This window comes from Vigna unguiculata, chromosome 1, assembly GCF_037176805.1.
Source record: "Vigna unguiculata cultivar grain cowpea cultivar isolate G323 ecotype 2 chromosome 1, ASM3717680v1, whole genome shotgun sequence".
NCBI classification, from domain to species: Eukaryota; Viridiplantae; Streptophyta; class Magnoliopsida; order Fabales; family Fabaceae; genus Vigna; species Vigna unguiculata.
Genome location: NC_140792.1, coordinates 41,667,675 through 41,682,012, shown reverse-complemented (window position 1 = coordinate 41,682,012; position 14,338 = coordinate 41,667,675). Strand labels below are relative to the sequence as shown.

At 29.9% G+C, this 14,338-nt stretch overlaps 1 protein-coding gene and 1 long non-coding RNA gene across 2 annotated transcripts; one reads left to right on the top strand and one right to left on the bottom strand.

The window, feature by feature from the left end:
- Positions 1–1,323: 1,323 nt before the first annotated feature.
- Positions 1,324–4,114, bottom strand: LOC114193033 (ACT domain-containing protein ACR10-like). Its single transcript, XM_028082736.2, has 6 exons — positions 3,776–4,114; positions 3,469–3,687; positions 2,961–3,066; positions 2,381–2,717; positions 1,928–2,212; positions 1,324–1,792 (listed from the first exon to the last, which is right to left on the bottom strand). The coding sequence occupies exons 1-6, from the start codon at positions 3,927–3,929 to the stop codon at positions 1,655–1,657; spliced, it is 1,239 nt and encodes a 412-aa protein (XP_027938537.1). The 5' UTR covers positions 3,930–4,114; the 3' UTR covers positions 1,324–1,654.
- Positions 4,115–8,464: 4,350 nt separating this feature from the next.
- LOC146888987 (uncharacterized) lies at positions 8,465–10,212 on the top strand. The gene is made up of 3 exons (XR_014993378.1): positions 8,465–8,630; positions 8,748–8,819; positions 9,958–10,212. It is a non-coding gene; the product is annotated as an uncharacterized LOC146888987 (long non-coding RNA).
- The last annotated feature ends 4,126 nt before the right edge of the window (positions 10,213–14,338 follow it).

Here is a 14,338-nt window from a genome sequence, read left to right as displayed (position 1 = left end):
TTTATTTTTCATGTTAAATTGAATCTCTATAATCTTCGGTTATTCATTTCTTTATTGTTAGAGTATATTAGTTATGCCAAAGTTTCGGTCCAATCCAATATAATCCAAAAATATCTTTTGAGTGAGTTATTAAGATTGGTTCATATTAGATTAATTTTTAATAAATAAAATAAATATGCCTATTTTTTAATAAAAATAAATATATGATTTCCCTGACCATTTCAAAACGACACAGACAAGGACAAGTGAAGGGCAACCAAATTCTATCTTATTGGAAATGAAAACAAAGAAAAACCATTTTTCTACTGTAAGTGGCACTAGATACAATATAACAGAACATTTTAAAATACAAGACAACATTTTCTTTTGTCAAGTATTTCAAAATTCTTGTTCCTCACGGAGTCTATATAAGATGCCGACAAATGGGAATAGCAACAATCAGAATCTTAAAATATCGGTTTGTGACATGAATGGGGAGAATTTTTACGGCTTAGCAACAAATGGGGTCTTTTCTTGATGTTAACGTGTTCAGTGAAAACAACATAAAAAATGAGATCTAAAGATATTTTCTTTAGCAGGAAAAGATGAGACAAAAACCTGCGTTGGTTCATGTTTCTCCATTTGCAATTACCATGGAATCTCCATATTTAACAAGATCAGTGAAGAAGCTATGTCTATGTCAGTGACCGAAAGGTGTCCTTATAAAAATACAGCGGCAAACAGTGGCCAAAGACCGCTGAACATGTGCTCAGAAACTCGTGAATCAATAGACAGAATCATAGTTTGCCATAAATGGATGTGACATGATGCTCCCTATGATGTTCATGTAGGTGGCATCTGGTGAAGTCCTTGTTGAACTAACCTATTAAATAAGAATACAAGATAAATATTACAACAGGGACAACTTGCTCGTAGAATAGAAACTGTATCTTAGGAAAATGACTTGATAAAAAACGAATAAGCATAAGGAACAATCAGCAGTTAGGTGAGGAAACCAACTACCAATTCATGGTTGCATCCTATACAAAGAGTAAAGATGGCAGCAAAGGACATCACTCCATAAATCAGACAAACTTTTGTCAACCTATTTTAAACGTGTCATTGTTTCTTTAAGAAATTCATTGATCAACACATCAGGGTCCCAGATTTTCAACCTTTACTTGTATTTTAATCATAATCTGTCATTGTGTTTTCAATTTATCCCCAAAAAAAATAATTTCAGTGTTTCTAGACACGTCTTTAAAAACAAAAAATGAATTAAAAAATGTCACGTTAGAATCAAAAAGTAATGCAGAAAACAGTTCCAATAAGTTTGAAGGATGCTTTTAAATTTTGCAGAATGCAACCAATTAAAACTTTATATATACATATAGGCATATGTATGAAAGAACGGAGTATAACCACTTTACAATAATTCACTTTCAGTTATAATAAATACTCTAAAGAATCCACCTTTCTTTCTCCTTTTTCCCCTATACTTGCTAGTTGCTACTGCCCTTCTTTCTACGCTAAAGTTAAAATTACAAAAGCTCCAAAAATACAGCATGAACACGACCACTATTTGCACAATATACATTTCTTCGTTACAACAAGTTCCATATATCATAACTACATGATAAACATCTTATCTGTACACAGAAACACCAACCAAAAATCACACCCAACCCATCAACATCTTCCAAACTCCTTTCTCAATCTTGTTCCTCGGAACAGATAAACCCTCTCCCTCATCAAGCAAGATTCTATAAACTTCCCACTCCCTATCTCCAATCACGTGTCTTCCAACTTCAGCCTGTTGAAACAAAAACATGCTGTAAATGATCATTCTCAGTTAACCTCTCTGCTTCTTTCTAGTTTTGTGAACATAATTCTAGAAATTGGGAATGGGGACAGTAGGAAGTAGCATAGTGATTAGATGAGTAAGTACCGAAAAGATGCAGGGGCCAAGCATTTTGAGAGCAAGAGTAATGTCATAAAAAACAAGGGGTCGTCCTTTGCCAGATAACTCCACAGGGTTTGCAACCAGCAGCTCCGTATCAGGGCCCCTGCTTACAACGGTTACTCTGAAGGGACGAAGTAGTTCAGTCCTAAGGCGTGATGACAAAGACTTCTGCTTGTTCGGGTCAACTATTTTTTTCCCATCTGCTTGCACTATGAACAAGTCAAGCTCACATTTTCCTCTGGTTTTTGTTGAGAATCTCCCATAAGAAATCTGTTTATAAGACAAATTAGGACTAGTTTTAAGAGACTTGATAAGATGATCAATAAAAGTGGAAAGCAATGTGATTGTTTCAAATTACTTGACAGAAGTATCCAACTCATAGCAGTTTAAAAGTATGACTAAAACATATTGTATTATCCAGCTCTGAAATTACTATACCTGAATATTGTAGTCCTTCAGAGTTCTCATGATGTCATAAAGAAGACCTTTGTGATCTTGACATATGATTTGGACGAGCGTATGAGCAGGACTCAACGAATTGTCCATTACAACAGAAACAGAATCAGATGTGGAAGTCCCGCTTTGTAATGAATCAGGTAATTGCAAATCAAAGATATCTTCTGTGATTGCACTTGGAAGGAAAGAAGATGCTTGAGAACAAGCAGTGATTTCTGGGCCAACCAATTCAATGTCAATGGTAATTGAGGGATCCCCCAAAACAACTGACAACTGTTCAATTGTGTCATCAGTTCTCTTCTTTGTGTGTAGGAGTTCTCTGATTTCATGTATATAAGATTATGCAGTATGTTAGTTTAGTGAAAATATAAGGAATTGTAATCAAAAGCGCATTATACATCAGCAGATTAATCTCCACCCTCATCTAATGAAGTTCAACATTCTCTAGGAATAGAGTACTGCTTCAGAAAAGGTCAATTCGATTGAAATGGTCTACCAATAAAACAGTACCACATTACAACACAAGCATACACCAAAAACTGAATGTACAGAAATGTTCAACCTGGTATCCGTGATGAAAAACAGATCCACCACTCTTCCATCAGGTGTAGTAGAAACCTTCACTTTGTGTATGATGAGCTCTAACTCACTAAGAACCTCTGTAATATCTGTCCCAAATTTCAATAATAAAAGCATTTAGTTATTTTCTCAACTCATAAATAATACACAACACGGCGTCAACCAGATAACTTATGACAATTAACAATCAGTAAAATATCTTGAAAACATGGCGAAATCCAGGGCAGGCAAAGAATCCAAGAATAATACAAAATTAAAACTTCAGAGTTTGAAAGTATTTCACACTGCAAAACAATCAGCTTATTTTGATAGCGACGTGATTTTCTTAGGCAACAAACATAAGAACCAACAAGTGGGGGGAACACCAGGTTGGAGAAAATTAACACAAAGATGCAAAGCTATAAAAGTGGAAAGCAATAGCACATCAGAAAACTAGAAACCCCAAATCCCTGACAGCAAATTCAAGACAACGAGTAGGATTCCAAAATTACCATGTAAAAGGCCTTTTCGATCATGGCAACAAAATTTCAAGAGGAACACATCAGAGGGCTTAGGAGGCTGCAATTCTGAACGGTAATACGAAATCCCAGAAGCTGAGGAACAAGAAGGACACGCCTCAATTAGCCTCTTCTTCAACAAACTCCAACTAGTCCTTTGCTTCCCCGCCACCCAGAAAACTATGTAGCACCATTTTCCATCAGTGGACACATCTTCATCGCAAATAAACAAACAAAGGAATCAGTCTCAGCGTCTAACAGACACCACACAGTTAACTGAAACTAAAGATAAGTGGATTACCTCCTCTTACAATGCTAAGACCGAAGAAGAGAATTATACGACACAAATCACAACCTAGACCGGTCTTGTCGGGGCAGTTGACTGTTATTACGGTGCTTTCACCTTCTTTCTCGGCCTCCCTGATAATCACTACGTCGTCGTGCAGTATCCCCATAATCTTCTTCTTCTTCTTCCTATGTTTCAGAAGGGTTCGTCTTCTTTCTCCTACTACAGTTTCTACACTACTCCTGCTCTACACACAGAGAGAGAGAGACACGGAAATTGTATTGTGAATGCTTCTCTTTCTCCTGGTTGAGAGGTAGTGGATTGTGACTAATGAACTGGATGGAAAAAGAAGCTGAAATTACATTCATGGCCTTCGCCCTCTCTTAAATTACGCACGCTTTCTTAACAAACACTAAGTGCCGACTAAACATGTTTAAGAATACTTTTTGCACTCACCGTAGGAGACAAGGACGTGTTTGTTTGCTACGCAACCTTTGCCACTGTTTTGTGCAATTCGATTCCACTAAGTTGATCTTCAACTCCATTCACTTCTACTACTCCTAAGAGATCTATTTATACTGTTATTATTATTATTAATCGTAGCTAGAATAAATAGACGATTTCATCTCACTTAAAATTACTAAAAGTGAGGCTTTAACAAATACTTAAACCTACTATTTTATTTACTAAAATTATTTAAAATCCTATTATGCCGTTGAAAATTTGTATTATGAACTAATTGATAAATTGAGTAATAGAAAAAAGAGAAGACGTGGCTTCCTGGAAGTTTCATAAACTGGTGCGAAGTTGGAGGAATATCTGGTGCGGATGGAAGGAGCCACCTTGTGCACGCGCAGAAAGCGTTAGAATATAAAAATATTTTGGTTAAATTATAATTTTAGTCCCTATTTTCGTAGCAAAATTTGAATTTGGTCCCTCAATTATTTTTTATCTCAATCTGGTCCCTATTTTGAAAAATTTGACCCAACCAAATCCTTTCCGTTAGTGGTAGAGTAACGGTGTTAAATGGGGTGCCACGTGTCAGCTTCTGGATTTTTTGAATTTTTTTTTTTTAATTTTTTTTTTATTTTTTATTAATTTTTTAAAAATTTTTAAAAAAATTAAAATTTTGCCACGTGTCAAGCGGACATCGTGCCACGTGACAGTGACAGTGCCACGTGGTAGTGACAATGCCACGTGTCACTATTTGGGAGTTGTCATTTTCTCATTCTCAATTTGGTCCCTGTATTTTATTTTTTGTCTCAATTTAGTCCCAATTTTTGTAAAAATTGTGCAATTTTGTCCCTCTCCAAATTGAAACCAAATTTAATTTCTAGATAAATATGCAAAGATATTTCTATCAAAATTGATATTTCAAGTAAATATTTTTAACAAGATTAAGTTTATTTTAATTTATATTTTACGTTAAACTTTATTTAAAATTATTTTAAAGTTGTTAATAGAAAATAATATTAATGAAAAAATTCATAAATTATATTGATATTTTATTACATTATACTTTAATATTGTTTTTTATTTGAATTTATATTTTAAATAATTGCATATTTTTAAAATGTGTAAAATTCAATAATTTCTATACAAATATTTTAGTTAGTATAAAAATAAAAATTATATAATTTAAGAAAAATTAACTAGTTTATGTAACAATAAAAAACAAATAAATTTAAAATTTGAAAATAATTTTAAGTAAAATTTAATGTGAAACAAATTTAAAGAAACTTGGTTTTATTGAAAATATATAATAAAAATATCAATTTGAATAAAAAAATCAAATTTAATAAAAATATTTGTATAATATTTTATAATTTTTGTTTCAATTTTGAGGGGGACGAAATTGCACAATTTTTACAAAAATTGGGACTAAATTGAGACAAAAGATAAAATACAGGGACCAAATTGAGAATGAGAAAATGACACATCCCAAATAGTGACACGTGGCACTGTCACTGCCACGTGGCACGATGTCAGCTTGACACGTGGCAAAATTTTAATTTTTTAAAAAAATTAATAAAAAATCAAAAAAAATTCAAAAAAAAATTCAAAAAATCCAGAAGCTGACACGTGGCACCCCATTTAACACCGTTACTCCACCACTAACAAAAAGGACTTGATTAAGTCAAATTTCCCAAAATAGGGACCAGATTGAGACAAAAAATAATTGAGGGACCAAATTCAAATTTTGCTACGAAAATGGGGACTAAAAGTATAATTTAACCAAATATTTTTAAGATGAAAGTTCAGAAACGTGACTTTTAAAATGCAAACGGGGTTAAAAATTAAAATGTTCCGAAAAATAAGTTGGAATTAACCATAATTTAGCTTTTATCATAACAAAGTTGTTTTATAGATTCTAAATATAAGCTTTTCTATGACCTAGTTCATCAAAATCTCAAGTTATTTACTTAATAGTTTCTAGACGTCTGTTTTTATATAATTTGACTAAAATTAAATGAAAATTTTATTTATTTTCTATTGATATCTGAATCTGACTCCGTGAAAGGAAAGAAGTTTGTGAAAAAAAAACTCTTAATTTTATCATTCAAAATTAATAAATAAATTAAAAAATAGAATAACTAAACTTTGAATGATTGCCAGATATTTTTTTAGATTTTGATAAAATTTACATAAATTATTGTCAAATGGGTAATGTTTACCTTTGTTGTTAAAGTGTATTTTAAAATACCACTTAAACACTGTGATTTACAATGTATAATGTGAGAGACATTCAACTAAAGGCGTATTTTAAATACAACTTTAACGTTATTTAAAAAATCGAAATTTTGTTGTAAATCAAATTCATATGTTCATTAATTAAAGGTTAAAATATTTTATTGATCTTTGTAAAAATTTTAATTTGGTCTTCACATTTTTATTCGTTTTGATTAAGTTTATATTTTTGTAAATGAATAACAATTAAGTCCTTTTTGTTAGTGTGAAACAACACTATTAAATAGGTGTCACGTGTCAACTCCTATTTTTTCTGTTTTATTTTTTTAATTTTAAAAAAAATTATGTCACATGTCGCGTGTTAAAGTATGGTAACACGTGTTATTGTATGAATCTCAATTTGGTTCCCATATTTATTAATTTGATTTGCTTTCGACTCCAAATTTTTTAACAAAAATTTAATTTCATACTCTCCAAATTTAACTTTTATATAGATTTTATGATTATTTTTATTAAAAGTGATATTAAAATTGTTATAAAATTTAACTTTTAAATATTTTGATAATATTAAGTTTATTTAATATTAAAATTTCAAATATTTTTATTTTATTTGTTATAAAATTGTTGTAAAATTTTACATTTGAATTTATAAAATTGTTATTTTTAAGTCAACTCTAACATTTGTATAAAAATTGTTGATATATAATGTTACAAAAATATTTCAAATATAAATTTATCGATCTATATATTTATAATTTTAAAATAAAATTTAAATAGAGTTTAATGTGAAATATAAATTTAAATAAACTTAATATTGTTAAAAATATGTAACAGATGAAAATATTATCATAACATTTATATTAAAATTAAATTTGTTCTAAATTTGGAACAATGAAATTGAAAATTTTTAGAAATTATTGAGACTGAAATCAAACTAAATTAACAAATATTGGGATCAAATTGAGATTTATACAATAACTTCATACATGTCATCATACTAGATTAACACGTGACACACTACAGACGTGACATGTGGCATGAATTTTTTAAAAAAACAATAATAAAGAGCTGACATGTAATATTTATTTAATGATTTTAGTTTCATATGAACATAAAAGACCTGATTGTTATTCATTTACAAATCAAATTAACAAATATGAGACCAAATTGAGATTCATATCATGACTTGATATATGTCATCATACTAGATTGACATATAACACATTAAAGATGTAACAAGTGACATAAATATTTAAAAAAAAAACACAAAGAGACTACCTGTGATGTCTACTTGGTAATTTTAATTTCATATTAACATAACTGACCTAATTGTTATTCATTTACAAAAATATAAATCTAATCGAGACCTATAAAAATATGAGGAACAAAATTTTAGTAAAAAAGGAGGACAAATAAAATATTTTAAGCTTAATTAAATACATGTTTATCTTGATTGTATACATAATTAGATTTTTTTTCTTGACGTATCTAGGTGACATAACTTGATTGATTGAATTCAAATGAAGTTATCTAAATCGATTTATTTTTTATAAACAAAAAATTTTGTAACACAATTTGTCTCGTTACAAATTGGTAAGTTTGAATAATGATTCACTTAATTATATTTTAATATTTCTGTTATTATGTGGACTAAAGATATATTTATCATATTTTAATTATATTTTTAATTCTAACCATTTTTAAAACTTAAAGAACTTTAGGTATGGTGATGGCTAACAGAGAACGCTAACCTATCTACCGGAATAGCATGCATTGTCCCTTTGAAATATTGGACATTTTATGTTAGCAACTGTTTGAACAATGAGCCAAAATGGCTAAAATTATGAAAAAATTAAAGATTAAATACAAAAAAAATTTATAGAAATTGAAATTTCACATTTATAAAATTACATTAACCAAATAACAAATTTAAGTAATCTGTACACAAATAACTTCTGTAAGCCCCTTTTTTAGTGTTATAAAGTTTTGGGTCTGGCCTTTTCGGAGGCCCAAGGCCAGCCCTACAGTAGGACCCCTACACCCCACTCAGTTGCCTCATTTGCCTCTTGTCTCCCTTTTCAGAAACAACAGCTTCCTCTTCCCCTCTGGTCCCCTACAAGGTGTCTTGCTAGGGCACAAGGTTATCCGTCTCAGAGCTAGCAAAAACCATCTCCTTTTCCAGGTAAGCTGAACCTTAGAGCCTCTAATCCATTCTTTCCCCTTTTCCCGCTGTTTGAGCATGTTGGTCAGTTAGGGTTCCATTTATTTACCTCGTTCTATGCTGATTTCCATGTTTCAGCTCACTGCTCTAGCCCTTGGAGCTGAAATACTTCTTAGTTGCGGGTCTATTTCGTTTTAGCATCTAAGCAAGGTAAGGGGAGCTAAGTTTTTCGTCTCTTTTAAATGCATGTGCTTGTTTCCACTACTGTTATGCATGAAATGACTGGAGAATGCGTGTACTTGTGTAAGATGGAGTTAAAATGCTTGATGTGGTTGTTTCTGGAGTTGCATGCGCGGAACAGTGGGGGAGATCTGATATTCTCGCCCAAGCGAGCTCGTCTCGCCTAGGCGAGAATATCATAGGCTCGCCTAAGGTTCTGCCTCGAACGCTCGCCTAGGCGACCAATCCACGTTTTGAGCGACGCCCTGTCTCGCTCAAACGAGGAGGTCTCGCCTAAGCGAGAATTCGTGAAAACCCCTGTTGCATATCTCGCCTGGGCGAGAATCCGCTATTTCAGTGAGGCCAGCTTCTCGCCTGAGCGAGTTTGCGAATGTGTACTATGTTTTCTTGACTGTTTGGATGATTTGTTGCATGTATTGTTTAGATTATTCTTCCTAAATATGATGTACGTGAATATGCTTGGGTGTTTGGATTTTATGAACGAAATTGGCATGCTTAGTATGAGATTGATCATGGGTTTGGGGCTGCGTGATGTTTTAACATGAAAATTGCATGAATGACCAAAAGTGGTGGAAATTGCATGAGAAACATGATTCTGATTATGAGTTAGGCGTAATTCCATGAGTCTCGTGGAGAAATCTCATGGTGGTGTGTAGTGTATATATTAAGATATGGATTCAAGTAAGGATTGCATCCTGAAGCTTTGAAGGGTCAGTGAGTCTCAAGTAGAGCAAACTGACCCAAGTGGTGAGAGTAGCGGGAGGCCCTAGTCTCTGGCAGGATAATGGCCTTAGACGCTTAAAGGCTAACCTTGTGTGTGATAGGATGAAACCCATTGGCAATGGTTCTGCAGAGCAGTAGCGGCCACCACAAGTGCAAGCGTCCAGTGAATCCGATCTTAGTATATGTATCCGGATAATTGAGTCATAGGGTCCTGTTTGTTTGTATAACATGATTTTCTGTGCCTACAATGTTACATGTTTGTACTGATTATGTACTTGTCTATTATGCCATGATAAAATTCCTAATACGCTAGCTTACCCTTGCATTCCTGTTTATGTTCTTGTTATGTTCTCTCTTTTGCGATGATCACCCTTGGTGGGAGCAGATGGGAATGCTTCTGGAGGTAGGCCTGATGGTGGTAGCAGTGCAGCCTAGTGGGCCCGTTGATATGGCTTTCAAAGAAGTTCTCTGGCCCTAGTGCCTTGTAATTCCGTGCTCTTACAGCATTTCTTTTGCACAATCGTTAAACTTTAGAATTGTTTTGTTTATGGTAGTGTTGTATGCCCAGGTTCCCCTTAAGTACTCCTATGGATGACTGTTAAAGTACACTCTTTACCTTTGATTTCTTTTGTCAGCGTTGCTCCCAATTATTATAATTATGCGATGTTTTGTTTAGTAGATTAATCTATTTAAATGGGACGTTACAACTTCAATGGTGCTGAATATTACAAACATAAATGGAGTGATTTTGCATTTGAAGTTGTATGTGTTGAAAAAAATATGAGTGTGTTTTTTGTTGAAGGAAGAAAAAAAAGAAAAGAACGATTATATATTCTTTTAGAAAGAACATTGAAAATCTAGCCTCGTGATTGTGTCTTCCCCTTTTGTTGAAAATGAAAATGTGGAAATGTGGGTGTAACTGCACTTAGACCCAAAATAAAACAACTAATAATAATAATAATAATAATATTATTATGATTATTATTAAGTTAATTCATATAATAAATAGTATTTATCTGTGGGATCCACTGTCACAATCCCCCCACCACTTCCAACCAAGTCAACAAGGGAGCGTATTTAGTTTAACTTATTTGGCACTTTTTTATAAAATAATTTTAGTAACTTTAGTTATAATAAAAAAATAAATTAGAAGATAATTTTTTTTTATTTTTTGTAAATTATTTTAAATGATTTCAAAATTATAAATTATGATTTTTGAATAACATTTTGTTGTCATGATGAAATAATAAAAACTGTTATTGTTTCTTACAAATAAACTGTTATTTTCTCAAATCCAGCCTTTAATAATTTAAATAAAGAGAGTCATTATCTGTGTTTTTGATTATTAATTTAAAGGACGTAGTTGTTTTGTCGGAATTCTTTTGATTCCACTTAATTGTAAAGAAAGGGAAAGCCATCCATGCACCAAGTTGTCTCCACTGGCAGCCTGCTCGATAAATAATAAATAAATAAACAAATAAAAAGTTATTCAAAATAAACTAAAGCGCAAAAAGAGGAGATTGGCTAAAGGAAAATGATTAATAAATAATAAATTATATTCAAAATCTGGAAAGTGAAAAAAAAAAACAGAAAAATTAAGAACTAGCGTTTTTTTTTTGTTCATAAATATATTTGTCAAAAGTATACAAAGAAATATAAATAAAATAAAAGCACTCCTTTGCGGTACCAAGTAATTAAAGAAAAGGGAATGACGTCATGCCCTAACGTCGCTATGACGTTGGTGCGTTCTGATTAACGAGAAATTCAACTTTATTCTTTTCTTTTAATGCCTTCTTAAAAAATATATATATATATATATATATATATATATATATATATATATAGGATAACTTTCACTTTATTTAGATTTTAATGGATCTAAGAGTAAAATGAGGTAAATGTATTATTGTTTGGAATAAGAGAAAAATGATAAGAAATTAAAAGATTTAAGATAGAAATTTATAAAAATTATTAAAAGATGAGGTAGGTTTGATAAATTAAAAATCATTCTAAATTTTTTATACATGAAAAGTTATATTTTAAAATAATGATGATTATTTTATTGAATTAATACTTATTTCTCCAGAAATATTCTCCATTTAGAAAAAAAGTTTACAATCATATATTGTTTTTTATACAAACTTTCATTGGTTTTCACATTTTTGTTTGCACAGGACATATGCGCATTTCCATAGCTGGAAACAAATAACCTTTAAGACTATCTTTGAATTTGAAAGTGAATTTGAATGAGTTTGAGAAGAGAATGAAATAAAAGTGTGATTGTTTGGATTAAGAGAAATATGGTAAGAAATAAAAATAATTGAGATAAGAGTTTATGAAAATTAGTAAAAAATATAATAGGTTCGATAAATTATAAATTATTCTAAATTTGTTATATATGAAAAGTTATATTTTAAAATGATAATAATTATTTTATTAAATTAATTTTGTTTAATAGTGTGATATGAAAATTTAATAATGTTTGAAGTTGTGAATTGAAAATAAATAAATAAAAGTGGATTAAAATATTATTATCTTAATATTATATAAATTACCGTTTATACCATGATTTTTATTTTTGAAAAGGTTGCATTTTACTTTGATGTTTAGAGATGATAAAACACCAGTTGCAATTTGATTTGATAACTGTAGGTTGAAATTACTAAAATAAACTGGCTCCACTTGATAATTTTAATTCAGAAATAAATTAAGAAGGATCTAAGAAAAAACATTTTAAAAATGTGAAACTCTCACTGAAGTTACTCGTGGAAAAAAATTGGACAAAAGCAACAAAGTTGATTCATAGTATATAAAATGGAGTTAATGGGGGTTAGGGTTCAATTTATTATAAGTGGGTGTATACTTGTGTATATAGTTATTAATTTATATCTACTTGTTCATAAAAAAAATGAAGATAGCATACATCCATAGTATTATTTTGGAGGTCATTTTAACTTCTAAGATTCTAAGTATCTACTGTTTCCAACCTCCTTTATAAATAAAAAAAAATCTTAATTCTAACCACATTTAATTAATTTTGCTTTATATAAAGATATTTTTCTAGATATCTAATTGTAATTAGTGTCTAAATATTCGTATAATTTAATGCACTTAATTAATTTTCGTGACTAAGTTTTATATATACGATAGAGAGGGGCTGTAAACATATGGAAAAAGTGGTGAATAATGAACATATTATATTTGATTTTTACCGTCGCAATCAAAATGAAAAAGAAACTAATAAATAGAAAAAATCACTCAATAATGTTTAATATTTAAGTGGTATTAATAAAATGACATGCAAAATCAGTACTTTAAAAAACAATGTATTTAACTTTTTTTTATAACTTTAGTCCCTCCTAACATTTTATTTAATCTCCACCAATGTATGTAGACAATGTTGTGTTATCAAAATATTTTATAAACATTCAATCAACGTCAACTTTAAATAATGAATTTAACGTATAAAGTCCAACTATTTGAACCACTATTAAGTAGTGTACCATATTAATATTAATAAAATATGATATTATTGAAGTGGGAAAAGTATACAATCGATTAAAGAATTATTAATCGTAGATTCTATTACGTACCTAAAAAAAGAGTAGATTCCTATGTGTGATCAATGTCGTATGTATCTATTGTGGATAAGTGCACTATGTGCCCACTTCCTCTTTCAAAGGAAACTTACGAGAAATAACATGCTTTGTCGTCTTCATGATCCCATTTTCGTCCACTTACAATAAATAATTTTAATTTCAAATAAACTTTATCTACATTATTTGTATTATTATACTACACGTCAGAAGTGGTAACGAAATGGAACGAGGACGAGTTTCGTTATCTCATATCTATTTTTATAAAAAAAATTCATCTTCATTCTCATACTCAAACTTAAGGGGTATCAAATTTTTGTCTCATCTCATCCCAACATATAACAAGTATAATCTCGTACCCATACCCGTATCTGTTTTCTTACTATTTCAATATTAATTTTTATAAAATAATAAAAATTACGGTAAAAAAATATAATATTATCAAATATTTAATATTAGGAGGATGATTTTTTTTCCGATATCAAATACTTTGAAATAAATTATAATTGTTTACATTTTAGATTACAATACCAAATAAAATTTCATAAGAACCAAAATATTTATTAAATTTGCAAACACTAATAAAACTTAGTTGATAAAATTTAAAATATTTGTAAATAATATAAAATGAAAACAAATATTCAAATTAAAATATATTTTAAATGTTTGTTTACTTCAATTTTTTAAATTTTAATTAATCTATTTTTTATACACTAATAAAAGTTACAATACATCACTTGATAAAAATGACGCAAAGAACAAATGATAAACATAATAATAAAATTTTAACATAGATCTTATATCTTTTGAACTCCAATATATGTTGGATGATGATAAAAAATATTCATGACAATTACATCAAACTTTTATATTGTAGTAAATAAAAGTTATTTATACAATTATAGTGAAAAAATTACAGTATGTTTAATAATGAGTTAGAAAATAAAAAATAATTAGATAAAATATATTGAAATAGTATTCCACATGATAAATAAACAACAACAAAAAATATTAAAAAATTAACAAATGTGTGTTTTAGAAATAATTTTAGAGACTATCGAAAGAAATCACACAAAAGAAAACAAATGTATAATTAAGGATATGATAAGATGAAAAATAACTTAGAGATATAAGAAAATTTGTCAAATATCAACATATGTACTAAATGAT

Bases quoted from the DNA above. Each gene is read 5' to 3' on its own strand.
- LOC114193033 (XM_028082736.2), bottom strand. From the start codon at position 3,929: ATGGGGATACTGCACGACGACGTAGTGATTATCAGGGAGGCCGAGAAA. The intron at 3,067-3,468 runs GTAATTTTGGAA...AATTTGGGACAG, and splicing joins TCGAAAAGGCCTTTTACATG to ATATTACAGAGGTTCTTAGT. The intron at 2,213-2,380 runs GTATAGTAATTT...TCTTATAAACAG, and splicing joins TGAAGGACTACAATATTCAG to ATTTCTTATGGGAGATTCTC.